Source organism: Melopsittacus undulatus, chromosome 4 (genome assembly GCF_012275295.1).
Source record: "Melopsittacus undulatus isolate bMelUnd1 chromosome 4, bMelUnd1.mat.Z, whole genome shotgun sequence".
In the NCBI taxonomy this organism is placed as follows: Eukaryota; Metazoa; Chordata; class Aves; order Psittaciformes; family Psittaculidae; genus Melopsittacus; species Melopsittacus undulatus.
This window is the reverse complement of record NC_047530.1, coordinates 67,368,691-67,385,790: the sequence shown is the minus strand read 5'-3', so window position 1 is coordinate 67,385,790 and position 17,100 is coordinate 67,368,691. Positions and strand designations below refer to the sequence as shown.

Here is a 17,100-nt window from a genome sequence, read left to right as displayed (position 1 = left end):
GCTGAGGTGGTTTTTGTTTTCCCCACAGTTGCATGGGTTCAAGAGCTTCAGCTCCAAGACACGCAATAAGTGATTGTATTACGAGTCTCACAGCGTGTCCGTTGGCAGCGCCAAATACGTGATGCAGACCGATGCAAATAGAAGAGCGCAGGGTTACCCCTCTTAAACTGAGCTCAGGGATATTTTTACATGCAAGTGGGTTTATATCATCTTTCCTGTACAAGCATTTTGCAGTTTCACTTGAAAAATATCTGGGAGCTGCTCTAATGTGCTGGGAGATAGAGTATTAACCAGGATCAACATAACTCGCCTGCACTGTTCAGGAGGGTGTCTGAGAACAACAGAACAGCGATAAAGAGGCATCCATGCTTTCAGCTTCCCCTTTGTCTCTGCAAAAAAAGTCACAAAGATTCACTGGCTTCCTGGAGTTTGTTTTAGGCTTTGCCAAATTAAACTTTTATGTCTGTATGGAACTGCATTTGGTGGGGAAAAAGAAGTAATGAGGAATTTCTTCAGGTTATGTTAATCGTGGACCACACCATCTCCCAAAGAGGGTGCGAACTGAGGAACCTATGGCTTTCTCGGCTGCTTTGTGACCCTGGGTAAAGGATTTCACTAAACGTGGCTGTATTTTGACTGTCACTTAAAATGGAAATAAAGATACTTTGGTTTTAAGCAATCCATTCAGTGAGTAAGAGATCTAATGCACTTCAGTGGATTAATGCTTTAGAGTCTGTTCTCTTCTCCACTTCTTTTTGAAAACAGGTCAAAATGCTTTGAAACCATAGGAGAAAAGCTCACATGCATGAGTTTGAATTATTTTACATGTAAGGAGAAGCCTTGCTTGGATCTTCCCTGTTGAGACTTTGGACTTAGCAAGGAAAAAAGATACCTATAGAATGTAAGTGTATTGAACCATATTGGGAGGGTAGGAGGAATACAAAGAAGATTTTCAAGTGCTAAGCATAAAAATGAAAGACAATGTAAAACCCCTGTGAAAAGGAGGAGAGCATTTACATTTTTCTATTTCCAGATACATATAATTGCATCCAATAATCCGAGCAGTTATGCCTCTGGTGCATAGCTTTGTAATTAAAAATAGTTTGAGATGAGACAAAATATCACAAATTTTTGAGAGCATTCCCAGTTTGTTTCAGATTGACATCAAATAGTTGCTGTATGTTAACAACACAAACATGTAGGAGGTCTTTAAAGGAAAAAAATTGTCTTCTATGCAAGGCAAACTTTCAGCATTAGGACCACTCATTCTGTTTACAAGATCATTTTTCTGTTTCAGGCATATTTCCAGCTTTAATTTTGTGGTTTTTACATCCACCACATAGGTATATGCCATTCAGATGGATCAGATGATATGAACTGCTATAAGTGTCGGCCTCCTCTTCACATTTGACTTCTGTGTAACATGGTCATCAAATGTCACAAGTTTCAAAGAGCCTTACCGCATCCAGTGAGTGTGGGGCTGTGGTCTCCTAACACAGCTTTTATGTTCCTTCAAATAAGAATCTAATTCAGAAGATCAGCTATTACAGAAGGGATCTCCTGTTCTGCAGATGGTTTCTGCTGTTTGTTATTGCTACCTGGAAGAGTCTGTGTTCAGGGAAGCAGCACTGGAATGGAGAAAATCTAAATGCTTCTCTGCCCTTGCAGTGGCCAATACACAAATCGTATCTCAAATACACCAATACACAAATCATATCTCAAATACACCAATACACAAATCATATCTCAGCCTTCTCGCTGCAGGAGATTGAAGGAAACAGGAGTGCTGGACAAGTGTGAGAGAGGAGGAGTGCAAAGACCTTCATAGTGTACCACCTTTTTTCAAGTCAATCATAGGGGTCTGAATTTTAATACCAATTTTCCTGCCTTTGTGTTTTTTAATTGTCCAGCTGTAAAGTAAATTCTACCTCTTATTTCTTCCTCTAGTGGATGCAGCTTATCTTAACCTAAATATTAACAACATTACATATATGCTTTATGTTGCTTCAGAGTTCCTTTGTCACACAAGAATAAACAATTTTTGAGTAGAAGAGATCAGAGTAAGGCAGGATTCAAACAGAGAGATGCTCCGTGTGAGTTGTTCTGCTGTAACTGCATGTTTGGAACTGCCTGCCAAGATAGATGGGTTTTTCTCTCTGGCTCTGAGTTTAGTGCTGAACACTAAAGCTGCAATGGAAAAGTGATGAGCAGTAGGTCACCTAAACCACATGGTGAGAATTGGCAGGATGGGTATCTTTGCAAATCCTGCAATGCAGAAGATGACAGGATGTCCAAGATAGGTCCCACTATCTGTATGCTCTGGCCACTTTGATCCAGTTGTTTAGGGAAGAGTCATTACTAACTAACTAGTTCTTCAAAACAAAAACTTGCCATGCTGGATTAGAAGAGAGCTTTTCCCAATCAGCAGGAGCAGAGCCTGCCCTCGCTAGGTTGTGCAGAGACCATCTGCCAGTTGACTTCCAAGTGCAAATACAATCTGTTAGTCTGTCAAAATAAGCAACATAGCTATTGACGGAGCATTTATAGACTGACTAATTCTCCAGCTATTGGAAAAAAAACAGCCTGTTTATGGCACTCGCACTTTTGGGCAGAAGCTGTTAAGTCTCAAACATTGTAATGAATATTTCATAGCTTCAGAACCAAGAGATACAACTTTGCTCTTGCTTAGGCTGGCAGGTATCCAGGGTTGTCCTTGCTGTACAGTAATGTCAAGTACTCTGAAAGCTCTATTTTAAGGGAATATATAATCCAGGAATTTCCTCAAATCAGTGTAAGTGTTGTCATGTCATTAGGATAACCTAATACAGTCAAAGTTGATGTGTGTGTATATTGTGGCAGTAAATAACAGATATAATAGCTGAGTTTTGCAAATAATCCATATTTCTGTATTGACACCACCCTCACCCCCAAGCTATTTTTTAAGCCCTCCTCTATACTGCTTGTGGGGCTACTATGCCAGCAGGTTGTGTACAATGAGCTTTTCTTCTTAAAAAAGTGTTGTGGTTTAAAACCCAACTACAGTCTCTCTCTCACCCACCCCCCCCCCCCCCCCCCCCCCCGCTCCCAGAGGGATGGGGAGGAGAATTGGAAGAATGTAACTCCCATGAATTGAGATAAGAACAGTCCAGTAACTAAGGTATAACACAAACCCCCTACTGCTACCACCAACAATAATAATAATGATAAAGGAAATAACAAGTGAAGAGAATACAACACCTCACCAGCCACCGACCCATAACTCACCCCACCCTGCCCGACCAAGCACCAACTGATACCTCCTCCAACTCCCCAGAGCTCCAGCCTTTCTGGGTAACTCCCGGTTACATCCTGGGCATGACATGCTATGGTATGGAATACCTCTTTGGCTAGCCTGGGTCAGGTGTCCTGTCTCTGCTTCCTCCCGGCCTCCCCTCCTCCCCGGCAGAGCATGAGGCTCAGAAAGTCCTTGGCCAGAGTAAACATTTGAGCAGTAACTGCAAACATAGGTGCTATCAGCACCGTTCCCAGCCTGAAAGTCAAAAACACAGCACTGCACCAGCTACCAAGAAGGAGAAAAAATGACTGCTACTGCTGAACCCAGGACAAGAAGCCAGAAAAGCTAAATCCTAATTTTTGTAGAGCTCTCTTATACTAATGTTTTTAAAATTAGATCATCCCGTATACTTCAGAATTACATGGTTTTGTGTCAGATTCTGACCTCATGTTTAAGGTAGAGTGATGATTGAGCTGTCTTCAAACATCACAGATTAGCTAAGGCATAAACAAGGAGAGAGGTCTTTCCTGTCCAAACACCAATGGTTCTAGAAGATAAATGCTGCTTATTAGCTTAAAAACCCAGTGTTTTCATCCTTATAGTTTAGAAAGGAGTGTTTTAATCTGTGCTACTTATCCTTAAACACATCGATAGAGGCTGCAGAGATTATTCTCTTGATTCAACTGTTTCTTAGTCATTCACGTAAAAATGCTAATTTAAGACAAATATTTGAATAATCATGTTTAGTCACAATAATCATGTCCTTTTCTTGTCAATGGAGATTTAGGAGTCTGTCAGCATCACAGAAAATAAAATAAGAGAACCCAGAAAATAACATTGTATTCAGCTGAGAAATTCCTCTCCTCAGCTGAGAAACAGTAGCCAAAACCAAGCAAGGTACAGGGAGAACTGGTGTGGCAATCACACATGCGGGATGGCTTTGCTGAAGAATTAAACAAGTCAGCACTTGTAGCTGAGGAAGCTGAGGGGTGGTAAGAGAAAGGACACAGCTGATTCCCTTGAGGCTCTGTGCCTCAAAGGGGCTGCAAATTTAACTGGTGAAAAACCTATGTCAGAATCTGAGTTCAAGGAAAGTTGCATGGATAAAGCAATACATTTGTGAGTGATACATTTGGCCACAGATTGATATGGTAACCAAACACTGCCAATCTAAGGGGTAGAAAAGTGTCTGTAACACATATGAATTTCTTGAAGCAAACTATTAGCAACAAACTGTTTGGTTTTACTATAGCAGAGTCTTTTAGTGCAGACAGTGACACATCCCAGCAGGTGCCTGGGAGGCTTCTGATGCAGTCATGGTTTGGTTTTGGCGTTGTGTAGAGCTACATTTCCTTGTTGGAGGAGCAAACATGTAACACAGTGTCATTGCACCTTTTGATCCAGTCACTCTCCTACAGATCACTCCAGGTCTGTACTGCAGGATACTTTCTTAGCAAACTAGTATCTCACAAAACTAAATCACATTTCCCACTTCTCACAATGTTGCAATGGGATTTTCTGTAGTTAGGTGTGATCAGTTTTTCCTGTGCTAGTAAAGATCCTTGTCCCGTTGCAGTTATGCTTTTAGGTATAGTTTGGAGCTGTGACACACCTTTCCTTTCTCTGGTGAGATTTACAAGCTCATTGTCTTTCTGGATGGGACCATTAAGCTCCAAGTTCTTTCCAGGAAACTTCATAGGACAGCCCTGTTTGTTTGTCTGCTTTCACAATCGTACCTGGGTTTGATTTAAGACAGTCCATTTACATCATTCAAATAACTGACTTTATGTTCCTGCTTATGAGAGTCCTTGGAGGGGGAAGGATGGGAATAATTGAAAACCTCAAAATGTGACCTATAAATAAGGAAGATGCATTGAAATAAGCCTAGCTCTGGGTCTCATGTTTGTCTGAGGCAGTACTCAGCAAACCCCCGAAACAGCTATTTGTGGCACAAGTGCAAAATTTTACTACTCTCACAGGGCATAACAGGATACATCCAGGAGCCATCAGTTTTACAAAGCAAGAGTGACCTTACAGTCCTAAAGAATGGTAGAAATTATATGTTTCAAATACATCCACCTTTCATAGTTGGAGCATACAAACATGGTAATTTTTCTGTCTAATGTAATGCATCAGCCACATTCAGCTCCTTGAGGATTTTGCCTCATAATATGTGTACCCAGAGGAGATCAGGAGTGAGGCACGCACTTTTTGTGTCTGGCAGCTCAAGAGCTAAAGGTTTCTCAGCAAATCACTTTCATTTCAAGGAGTCACCACTGTGTCAGTGCATGTGTGCCCTCTGGGCTAACACAGGCACAAACCTACATGTACAGGAGAGGAGTAAATATCAGTCTCTAGTCTGAAGCAGAGTGGGGATGGAGAGATGGCTGCTCCTGGGGCTGCCCACTTCCCCCCCTTTGGCTGCAAAAGGAGCCAAGAGAAACATGCTCCAATGTAAATGTCTAGGTTTCCAATACCTAACATTAGATAAGAGGAATATATCACTGTGGGGTATAGTGCAATCATCATAATTGCTGTCATGGCAATTGAAACCAAAGTCACCTTCCCCCTGCGTTACCATGCCTTGCTAAAAACAAGCCAACAGGACAGATTCTGCTATCCCCAGATCACTCACCAAAGGCTCAGCTATTCGATTTGTTCCCCTCCACCACCTCCCCTATTAGCAGCGGATTAGCTCAGAAACTGAGTGAACATTTTACCTTAGATAGAAGCCCTTAGCAAAGGGCTGTTAACTCTTGGGGTAGACGGACACCACCTTATTGATTCTGTCACTTTTGTGGAAAGACAGTACAAGAAGGACACAGCTGATAATCACAATCTGATAATCTTGGCTCTGTCCCCTCTGCACTCACTCTTTCATCTGCTTCAATTTGTGTAGCTTTGTGTTTTATGGTTGATTAATTCATATCTTAAGAAAGAGCTGCAATAACGCTATTGGACAATGGAGGGGTTCAGGCTCTCTTACTGTCATGCAGGTTCCCCAGTGTCCAGTACCAGAGCTGGGCTGATACTGCTGCCTTCCCCTTAGCACAGGCACTAACCGGGACTGGCTGCTTTCATAGAGCTGATGATAGCAGTATATCTGAGACTTCTGTCCCTCTGCGAGCCGGTTGAAACTGCCACCTCTTTCCATCATTACTGGGTCTGACTGGCAAACAGCAGATGGCGTGATTGCCTTAGGATAGTAACCCAAAACCCATCCCCAAAGGAAAAGACGATGTGTTAAGTGACTTTATGGTTTATTATTTGCATTAGCTGTCATTTACAAAAGACAAACTATGTAAGTAAACAGCTATCTTTACAAAAGGGAGAAGAAAGTATGTACATCGTGTGTAACAAATGAAGATTGTACTGGAATATGTACGGCACACAAATTAAAATAGAAACCTTACTAAAGCATTGACACAAAGGTGTAAAGCTTCAACACAAGGCACAGGGAATTCATCAGACTCCTCTTGGAAAATTATGGGATGACACTTTAAATACAGTGCCACATTTACCATTGTAACAACCATCCAGTCCAAGACAAGTTCATTACCTCCTGGTCTGCTTTTTCAATCCCTCCTTCCGTTTTCCAAAAGTCCATTTCCTAAATTAACTTTGTCCTGGAATCTCCCATCTGTATTCTCATAATGATGTAGTGAATAGGCTAAGGTATTTAAATAGCAATATACAGCTCTTGTGTAGCAGTTTTCATCATAATATAAAATATCACTTCTGAATCAAATGAGCACTATTTCTGTATCTGATAAATGGATACTCATGGATTAAACATACAAACTCTCCATCTTCTACAAGAAGGTGGAAATGCTTTAAGGATGCCATAATTATGAAGCAGTTTTCTTTTACAAAACTGAACTTGATTTAGTACTGAGCAGTGATTCAGGGAGTTCTTTAAATTTCCCCTAGTTCCAAGGACAGATGTGGTTTCACTGAAACCACTGGATTAGGTAGTGGACACAAGAAAGAGGTATCCAGGGCACAGCGTTTGTTCTGACATAAAAGTTCATAAGCTATTTTTCATTCATAGAGATGGAAATAATTCAGCTGAATCCCTCTCCTTGTATATGTGAAGTGTTTAATCCTTTAATGTCTTCTCAACTGTTATCACACGTATCACTTGCTAAAAAAACTTAATAGTGGAAAAAGATTAGTAGAGAAAAGCAAACTAATTACAGTATTTTAGTTGTTATGATCAGTAACGCTTTATGGAACAGCTGTCTCTGGTTTTCTACAGTATTGATAGAAATGGTCAACATGGAATTCAGAATTTCCAGGATCAAAAGACAAAGCAAATCAATGTTATCACATTAGCAAGGAAGAGGTTGAAAAGTAAAAGCAAATGCTCATTTTAGCTGAAGAAGCTCCTACTGAGGTTAAAAAGATTGTGGGAAAGAACAGCCCTTTCTTCTCTTCATTCTAGCGGTTATTTAGTATGGAATCCTTTTGAAGGCCAAAAAATTCCAAGTAGCTAAACTCTACCAAAAGAAGTCAAAATAATGTCTTAGAATCAATACAATGACAGTAATAATTACTGGTAACACAAAAAGTATATTACAGCACTTACATTAATGAATGCTAAATAGCATTGGATATTTAATATACAGGCTAAAAAGTTCAATATAAAAAAAGTGTAAAAAGTGTATTCAGATTTAAATGACTCCAACAGTCAGTGTATGTAAGAGATATGCAGAAACAATGCCCTGACAAGATCTACTCATGACTCATCACTTCACTACAGATATATTAAATATTGTACATTCTATGCCACCAAAGGGGGAAGAGTAGTAAAATATCTTGCAAAAGTCAAGGAAATCAGGTATGTAACAAGAACAAATTGCTTCAGAAATCCTTCTCCTGCAGGGATTAGGCCATTCATGTTTGACTGATGGCTGATGAACAGATCTTTGACAGAAAGTGTCCCTATATCAGAGAATTTGGTGTCCAAATTCTATGAAGATGAGAAACAGAGGCAGTGCCAATGACTCAAGCATTCCAGGAGTGGGGAAGGTACACACGGGAGGCAGTTTCCTATTGCTCTGAGGACTACAAATGCTAACAGGGTGTCTTGGCACCACACAGCTTGCTTGGTAGAGCTGACTCACAAGGGTGGACAACATTCTGCTCCCACCCACTTGGCAAGACAGGCTCCCACATGGCACAGCATGGTTCAGAGCATGGTGTAGTGCATGTTGTATTGGCACCACGTTCCAGACCAGAGCTGCACCTTCAAAGCAAACCTCTAGATCGTGTCCACATGTTGTGCTTTGGATCATAGCACAAAATAGTCTCTGAATACACCAAATGGATTCCTGCTAGATAAAACAGAACCAGAAGGTGAGCTCCAGTAGCACACGTCCTGCATCCCAGCTACTAATGGGAGTGATCAGTGGTTCACTAACCCCTAAGCCAGACTAGAGCAGTCAAAAATTAAGCCTCCTGAAACCAGATAGTTCCTTGGTGGGGACCTGTTTTGCTCTTTAGACCTACTCTTCTCATACTGCACCAATTAGTAACATAGATATAGCCTGCAAATCTGGCACTGCAAATTGTACCTTTGAGGAGCCCATGATACCTGCAGGCTTTCCCCATAAATCAGAACCTCCCTCCCATTACTGTGCTGTTCAACATCCGGAGTTAATTTTGCATCATGAAGAACAATGAGACTGTTGTGGAGTCAGGCTATTACACCCTGCATGAAGGGGATGCTCCCAGTCCTCCTTTTATCAGGGCAGGAAGAAACATGACAACATTCTGCCCCAATTTACTCTACATTAATATTTAAATGGTGAGGGACAAGAAGGAATAACAGAGTAATCCTGTTTGGTTAAAGTGTAAAGAATGATTTAGCATTAAGTGCACGCTGCAGCTGAGAAGAAGCCTAGATTAGGCCACTGGAGGCCTCTCCTGTGGTGCCTTGTCTGCTGCTTCTGCTCCACCTCCCTTCTTCATGCCCACTTGCATGCCTCTGCCCCTAGTGAAGTCACAGGCTGCAGGTCCACACGCACTTCTGTGGCCACGCTGGCATAAGCTTTCCCTTTTGCTTTCTCACTTTAGGTACTCTGTTGTTTTGAGGGGCTGGTTTTTAAGGTAGATCGGTTCTCAGCAGGGTCAGTCTGTGACCACACAGACAGCTCTGTTGGCACAGTGAGGGGATGGTAATGGAGAAGGCAACAAGCGAATAGCTAGGAGCCAGGCTCAGAGAAAGATTCTGCTTATGGTGACCTACCCAGTCTTGCTGCCAAATATCTATTTCTCCTTTTCACTGACTTAAAACCGCTGCAGAAACAGCTGTGGAATTTCAGGAGCTAGCACAGTCCCTTTAGAAGACCCAAAAAGGGCGAAACTGCTTGGTCTGTGGCACTGCTGGTGGTGTGCAACATGAGAGTAAAAGCAAATCTCTGCAGGAGAGTAGAAAGAAGATGTACTGAAGCAATATTTTGAAACATTGCTGTGAAAAAACAATGGAATTATCATAAAATGGAATTTCACCCTCCCAGCACACCCCTGCCAGAGTCAATGGACTGACAAACAGTGTGCAATGGAAAGCAAGAATGCTAGTCCCACCCCATAAGTTTCACAACCAGTCCTCTCATACCTATCCTTAACATGTCTGACCTACTAAACCTTGTGACAGCAGGTCAACAAAGCCATGTTTTGCAGCAAAAAGAAGTGTTAGCAGTTTTTTCTGTAAAAGAAAAAATCTGCAGTATTTTGAGTAATTCTGAGTCTGATTTAAAAAAGAACAAATTTATTTAATAACTTCAACAAGCAAACAAAGTCGTAAGAAATTTGCAAAGCTAAACTGGTCTGGCTACCTAGCATTTTAAACACAAGAAGCTTTGCAGTCAACTCCAAAAAATACCCACAAACATCCACAGGTTTAATGCATGTTTTGCCTGGATGTTTTCATCGGGTCAAAATGTTCAATAACAAAGGGGTATAAGAAGGGAGGAAGTACAACAGGAAGGGTAGATAATACAAGTAAGTGGGAAAGTGATCCAAATGTGACCAACAGGTCTTCAGAAAATGAAAGAAATAAGGTAGCTGTTTTGTCTGGGACAAAGATCTGGAAGCAACAGGGACAAAAGCAGAGGGGAAAAAACCAACCCTTAACGTAAAAGCAACCCAACCCCAAAAAAGTGTAAAAGGAGACCCTCATCCAGCAAAGAATTTGAGTGTAGACTCAGCGTGAAGCAAAGCCTAAAGGTAAAGGGGGTGCATTGCTGGATTTAGAGGAGGGGAAAACAACAGGAAGAGACAACAACACTTTCATGGGTACCTACCAAGAACTTGCCATTCTCAAGGAAAAACGTTTCTTTTACTTGCTCTTCCCGAGCTCTGTAGCTAAGCCTGGGAGCTCAGGCTCTAGAATGCTGCTGAGGAGGACACAGCGACTCTTGCCAGACTAACTGCTTCCTGACAGACCTCCTAAGGTCGGGGGAGACCACTTGCAATAGAGTGGTCCCTGCCATAGCCCTTTTCAGCTGTGTAAATGTACAAGTGTTTTGGAGACACCGTTTTGTCTGGGAGAGGTCACTGGTACCTGGTCCCTGGGGGTGGCCTGCATGGATGGATTATCACCACTGAAAACTGGTTCACCTCTAGAAAGCACCGTTTTGCTACTGAACTCAGGGAGAGAAAACACAGTAGGAATGTCCTTAGGACATTTTGGGTGAGGAATTTTTACACACTTATTCCAAAAGCCCATTAGAAATATACCTAGAAGAAAACACTAAAGAGCAAACAAATCCCCCCCGCCCCAATCATTAATAAAAAGTAAAGTCACATTATCAAACTATAGATCTAATTGTTTTCATTACAAAAGAAGGAAAAAAGCGCACCTACCGCCTGCAGTTCTGGTCAGGTTCTCCCTCTGCCCCCCACAAAAAAAATGTAAAAATAAAAAATACAAATGAAATAACTTCACCCTTTCATCAGACTGGTTTCTAACTGAAACAGTTTCGTGCCCCAATACTCCACTTGCTGAATACCTCTGTTAGAAGTCTTAAAGAACTGCTATTCTTCAGATGAACTGAAAGCAGAACTTCTTTGTAATCCTGGAATTATTTTAACAGTAGACCTTCCCCTCACCAATGAGAAGAAATGGGTGCCAGCTACAGCTGTCCTTATCCAAAGGTCAGGATTATTCCAGCTGAGCTGACAAAGGGTGGCTGAAGGAAGGCTATTGCCTTCTGGACTTGCTCTGATTTAAAAGACATAACTTTTAACTTGAAGTCAGCACTTTCTCTCTGAACTGTAATGTGAATAGCGTACCATTTGGTTCTGCTTAATGATTTAGATAATATCATTCATTAACTCTAATAATAATGGCCCTGGTTCACCAGAGTACTTAAATTATGCAAATAGCATCAGTTAGGCCAAAAGGAATCACACATTCAAAGTTAAATATGTGTTTTAGTGCTTGGGCAAGTGGGATTCCCAATGTTCTCAGTGAACAAGAAATGTTATGAGTCATGTTCATAAGATATGCACTTAATAATTAATTTTAGCATTTTTAAAGATAAATTGCAAGAGCTCTAGGGGGAAGACCCCATAGCTTACACACGAACAGAATTTAACCTTCAGCAATGGGAGCCGAGCAAAGGACGCCAAATTTGCGCAGCAGTTGGTACAAAGTATCCCGAGTTGTATATCCTGCCCTTCAGGCAGCTGGGAAACGTCCTCTGCACCCCTCAGCACTTTGCCATATCTTTATTTTTCTTCACTGTATGTATGAAAGACTCTAACGATCCTCATTCTCCATCTGGAAGTACATCTGCTTAGACATACCCACAAAAGGGCCTTAATGGGCCAGCAAAATAACACTTCCAAAGGGCTCCAGACAAAATGCATCCAGTGTGCATGGTGGAAACCAAAGCAGAAGTACAGGAAGCAAAGGAATTATTCAGTGAAACCAGGGTTTTTTTCCACGCTCCACATTCTCCTCCTCTGACAAAAGTATTTAATGTCTTCACAACCCAGCGTGCTTTTTCCCTTTTTGGCAAAAAACACACGTCACTTTTTTATAATTAACAGGAGAAGAAAGTTTGTGATGAAAAGGTTAGAGACGGAATCATCAATGATGTAGGTGAAAGTCAGCAATCAGAACGGTAGCAAAAAGCTTTCCACATCCTCTCTGAGCAGCACTCTGAACTAACGTGGGGGTTCAGACTTTTCTGAAGATAATTGTTCAAGAAGGATTTCTTTCTTGCATCAAAGGATCCCCCCCTGAAATATTGTCCATGTCTTGCACTCATTTATACAGCGCCTGCTGGAAAATGAGCCCAATTCTTCATCCAAAGAGTCTTACCACAATAATAGAAAGAAGTGAAAATGACCAAAGAAAAGGAATATAAATGGTGTCATTTTCAAACCCTGCCTCTGGCCTCTGGGAGAGTACAGAAAGCAAAACAGAAAGCGTTGGCACGCCAAGCTCCTGCAGCCCCAGCAGGCAGCATCTGGCACAGATTCCTGGTGTGCAGTTGAAGAACTCTTCCCAAGCTCCAGGGAGGGAACTTGCAAAACATCTCCAGCAAATCTTCAAGAAGGTCCTTCTTCTCCTTCCATTGTGCTGTCATTTCCCAAGCTTCTCCACCCTCAGACTTGTCTCACTTTTTGGCTATCAGCCAAGGAGTTTGACCCTTGAAGTGGCACACAAATGGTTTCACATGAAAGCGGCCAGGCAGAATTAACAGCAATAATCATCAGTGACAGCAACCCAGTTACAGGTTTTAGTAGAGATGGCTCCTGAAACTGAGCTGTCACATTCAGGGTGGTGCAAGCCCAGCTTTTGCCTTTGAGGTTCCTCTTGAAATGCAAAGCACTCATGTTTGGAAAGAGCAGCTGATCAGTGAAATTTCACTGATTCACAACCTCTGGTTCATCACCAGTGGCCAATGAGATTATACTGGTATCAGGTGTTGTAGGAACAGCCATCTGAAATGGTTATCTAGTACAGTGAAAACATGTTGTGACCTGTAGCAGCCACAGGGAATGTTTTTCACCATTTTCTGACCCTTATGATAGGTGAGCAGGTATCTTACATATAGTTTTTCCCCAGCACTAGAGCAGTTATGTTTCACCTTCTAAACAAATGCTGCAGATAATCTCAGGTCCTTTCCCTCTCCCTCTGCATATGCTGCCTGAAGTGCTGTGTTCTCTTGGTACTCAGCTGTGTGAGACACTCACAACTCAATGCCCAACAGAGGCAAAACCTAGAGAGGCACTGTGGGATTGATGAAATACTCATACACACTAGGCAGCACCTATCAGCATTTAGTGTCACAGAAGCATTTTGGTGTACAACTCCCACTTAGATACCTGCTTCCTAAAAAACCCAGTGTGAATCAGCTACCTCAGCACCCTTGAGAATTAGCTCCAAGAGCAGAGTTTTCTTTACAGCTGGAGCCTAGCAATTCCTTTTGCCAAGATGGAAAAGGAGCTGTTGGTTTTCAAAGGAAAGTAAAAATGAAACAGTTTTCCAAGTCAGCAGACTATCCTCCAAACTATCATATTCAGAAAGGTCTAAAAATGCTTCTTGTTAAAATGTGTTCAGCTTTTTCAGGGTGTGCCAAAGGACATTAAACAAGTCTTGTAAGGTCATGGATTCTGCTGCCCACATAAAGCATCTTTAGAGTCCAGCAGCTAATTTGAAACCAAACCAATGATATGGACAGAATGATTCAAAATAATGAAGACAAAGAAGAAAAAAGACATGAAGATAACAACATGTGTTGACACTCTCTGTGTGTGTCTGCGTTTTGCTGACAGAAAGTAGGTAAGTGCTATAGAAGCTGTGACACCAAAGCCTCTTGTAGCTCCTAAGTCAGGAGCATCTCCACTGGTAACAGAAGAGTTACACTGGGGCAAAGCTGGAAGTACAAAAAATTCAAACTCCTTTGCTCAGCCTATCCCTCATTCCCTGCCTCTTTGCTGACACAGCTCAGGTACTTTCAAGAGTTCTGGCAACTGCATTTCAAGGTCCCCTGTGCCTCAGGTAAAAGCTTTCTCACCACTATATCAGATGAAAACCAGCCCAAGAAATAAACCAGATGCAACAGCCTCTTAAGACTCCTCTACCTTTCAGTAGCAGTGTCAAGACAACATAACATATGTACACTCTGTTTGCTTTTAGCTCAGACAACTCAAGCAAAGGCAATCCCATGCAGTGCGATCACAAGTAAGTTACAAACCAAAAATACACTACTGACACCAAAGGGAACAGGAAACACTGACAGGTTCCGTAAGGGAGCTGTAAGTTTTGGGGGATTAAAGAGAGCCATCATTTTAAGGAGCTGAAGCATCCAAACCACCTACCTTGTGGGCTGAGCGCTACAAGATGGGTAGAAATTCACTGCTGCTACTACCATAACTTTCCAAAAACAAGACACCACCAGTATGCCTGTTTGGGTCTTTAGTAACTGTTTTGTAGTTAACAGGTGTACAATTAAAACAGCACAATTGTGTTGCATTCATTTAAAAAGTGCTGTTCCAATTAGCTTCACAGCTGCAAAGACTTCTAACAGGGAGTGGGTCTTACATTAATGAGATACATTACTGAGAAACCAAACAAGAATCCCTCACAGCTCTGCTGTTCTTTTTCTTTCTGTGCCATTTCGGCTTCTCCAAGCATCTCATGAGAACATCATGCATGGAAAAGTTTCATCCAAAGGACAATGTTGGCATGAGAAGAAATGGTTCTGAATACCATGAATTAGTTTAGGTTGAAAGTTGCAAGGAGTTTCCAAACTGCGAGAGCAATCTGAGTCAGGAACAGCCTGTAGGAAGGGGAGGCTGGAGACACAGGGTGGTAGAAACCTCACTGGTGTTTAAATAAAGTCCAATGAGTTTCTGAAAGGGTAAAGTGACAAATGGATTGCAGCAGTCAGGGGCTGGGCTCCTTTCCATGGGCAGTCCCTGCAGGGCGTTGTGGACAAGAGAATCACATCTCTCCCTCTATCGTGCTCTGGTGGTGCTAAAAGGCTGTGTGGAATCAGTTGGAAAAAAGTAATAGTTTGTAAACAGATGACTAACAGAGTGCAGGAGGTGGTTGTGGTGACCACCTCGGCTGACACAGCTGCAGCCAGGGGAAGCTGTTGTGAGCACAGCCTGTGATCCGTATGTACAACACTGTAGGAACTCTGATGGTAAAAGCTATGCAGTGGTGCTGTGAGAGAGGGTGCTTAGCTCCTTTTGTAGTGGCTGTGTCAAGAGCAGGACCTTAGTGTCTCAATCGTAACTAATGAATTACTGCTTGTGGGTAATTGATCTCTGCAGGGATCTTTAAATACTGACACTTCTCTCTATCACCCAGAAACTTCTGGGTTGCAAACTGGCTTTCCCCCTTACTTGAAGGGTCAAGGAAAGGGGACATGTTTCAGGGAGTAGATTTAGCCTTTCACTCCTTTGCTCATTTTCTAAGAAAAGTATATTGTGATGTTCACTTTGGTCTAGTAGTATACATTTTCTTGATGGGTAGTTCAGACTTGAGGCATTAACAAAGGGAGGTCAGGAGGGATAATTAAGATGCACAGATGCAAATTATTAATGACACTGCAAATCTGCATGCGACCTTTGGTTCACATTTAAAAAAAAGCCACGTGGATTGCTTTCTGCACTAAACACCCATTAGGATATCATCAAAGTATTCTGCCATAGGCTTTAATGCAGCTACTCGCAGGCCTGCAATTTAGAAAGATCTTAGAATTTCTTGCTGACCACGGCTCATCGTCCTGAGGGTTATTCCTGCTCACGGGAAGCGCTCCATTTTAGCCAGAGACAAGAGACTAAGAGATTCTCTTTGTACAAGGTAACTCCACAGCTCCTGGAGAAGGTGTTACCATTCCTGCATGCCCAAGGATCAGCCTCTTGAGGAGCTGGCAGGGGACTGTGCTTGGTGCTCTGAATCTGATCGAGAAACAGTCCTTGTCTGATAGTTATTAATCATGGAATCTCTACATTCCCAGTGTACAGTGGCTACTGGGAGGTTTTAGTCACAACAAAATTGTTACTATTTCGCTTTAATAAAAAACACGTAATATTGTGAAATATTCATGAATGATTCCAGCTTGGAAAATGAAAATGATCTTTAAATCTATACAGGGCAGTTCCTTCGGGCACTTTCAATGCAATAATTTATTAAGTTCCTATATTCATCATGTGGGCACAAATATCATGTAAATATTACAGCTGTACTCCATGACAAAACAAGCATAAAGCAGACATAGAATTATACAGAGAACTGAGAAATGGGGAAGAAGGGAGATCTAGAATTTTCTGTACAAAAAATACGCAGTTTTTTGATAATTTGTAAAAATGCATAACTTTTGGCATGTCAGAGAAGAACACTGTATAAAAATAAATATTCTATGTACAGTAACACACACAGGCCAGTCCAGGGTTAGAATCATCACTGCAAAAGAAAATATAAATGAGTGTTAGTGACAATTCACCAACAATTGTTAGTGACAGCTCAGCAGGGGGAAGGACTGCTTCATGGGATGGAAGGACAGTGTTAGGGAAGCTGGCTCTGGGGTTTCCAGGAGGAAAAGAAATGGTGCTGGTTTTCAGCAGAGAACCTGTTCACTGCCCTAGGCAGTGGGGATGGGAAGTTCAATTCAGGCTGTCTACTTCCACTTCCTTCCTACCCCTGTAGCTTGACTTTTGGCACTAATGCACACAGCAGGTACTGAAGATGGGCTAGACCCTGAGGAGTGGCACCTTCTGAGGTGGACTCCTGAGGTAGCTGAACCATCAGAAACAAAGGGAGAGTGGAGGGGACAAGTATTACACCCCCTCTCAGT

The 17,100-nt window shown here is 41.9% G+C and overlaps 1 protein-coding gene across 1 annotated transcript in view; it reads right to left on the bottom strand.

Moving 5' to 3' along the window:
- Window positions 1-6,517: 6,517 nt before the first annotated feature.
- Window positions 6,518-17,100, bottom strand: part of COL13A1 (collagen type XIII alpha 1 chain) — a 100,104-nt gene continuing 89,521 nt past the window's right edge. Inside the window, exon 42 of the mRNA XM_034062175.1 lies at window positions 6,518-16,709. Coding sequence (XP_033918066.1) covers window positions 16,707-16,709 — 3 coding nt within the window. The 3' untranslated portion in view covers window positions 6,518-16,706. The remainder of the gene's footprint in view (window positions 16,710-17,100) is intronic.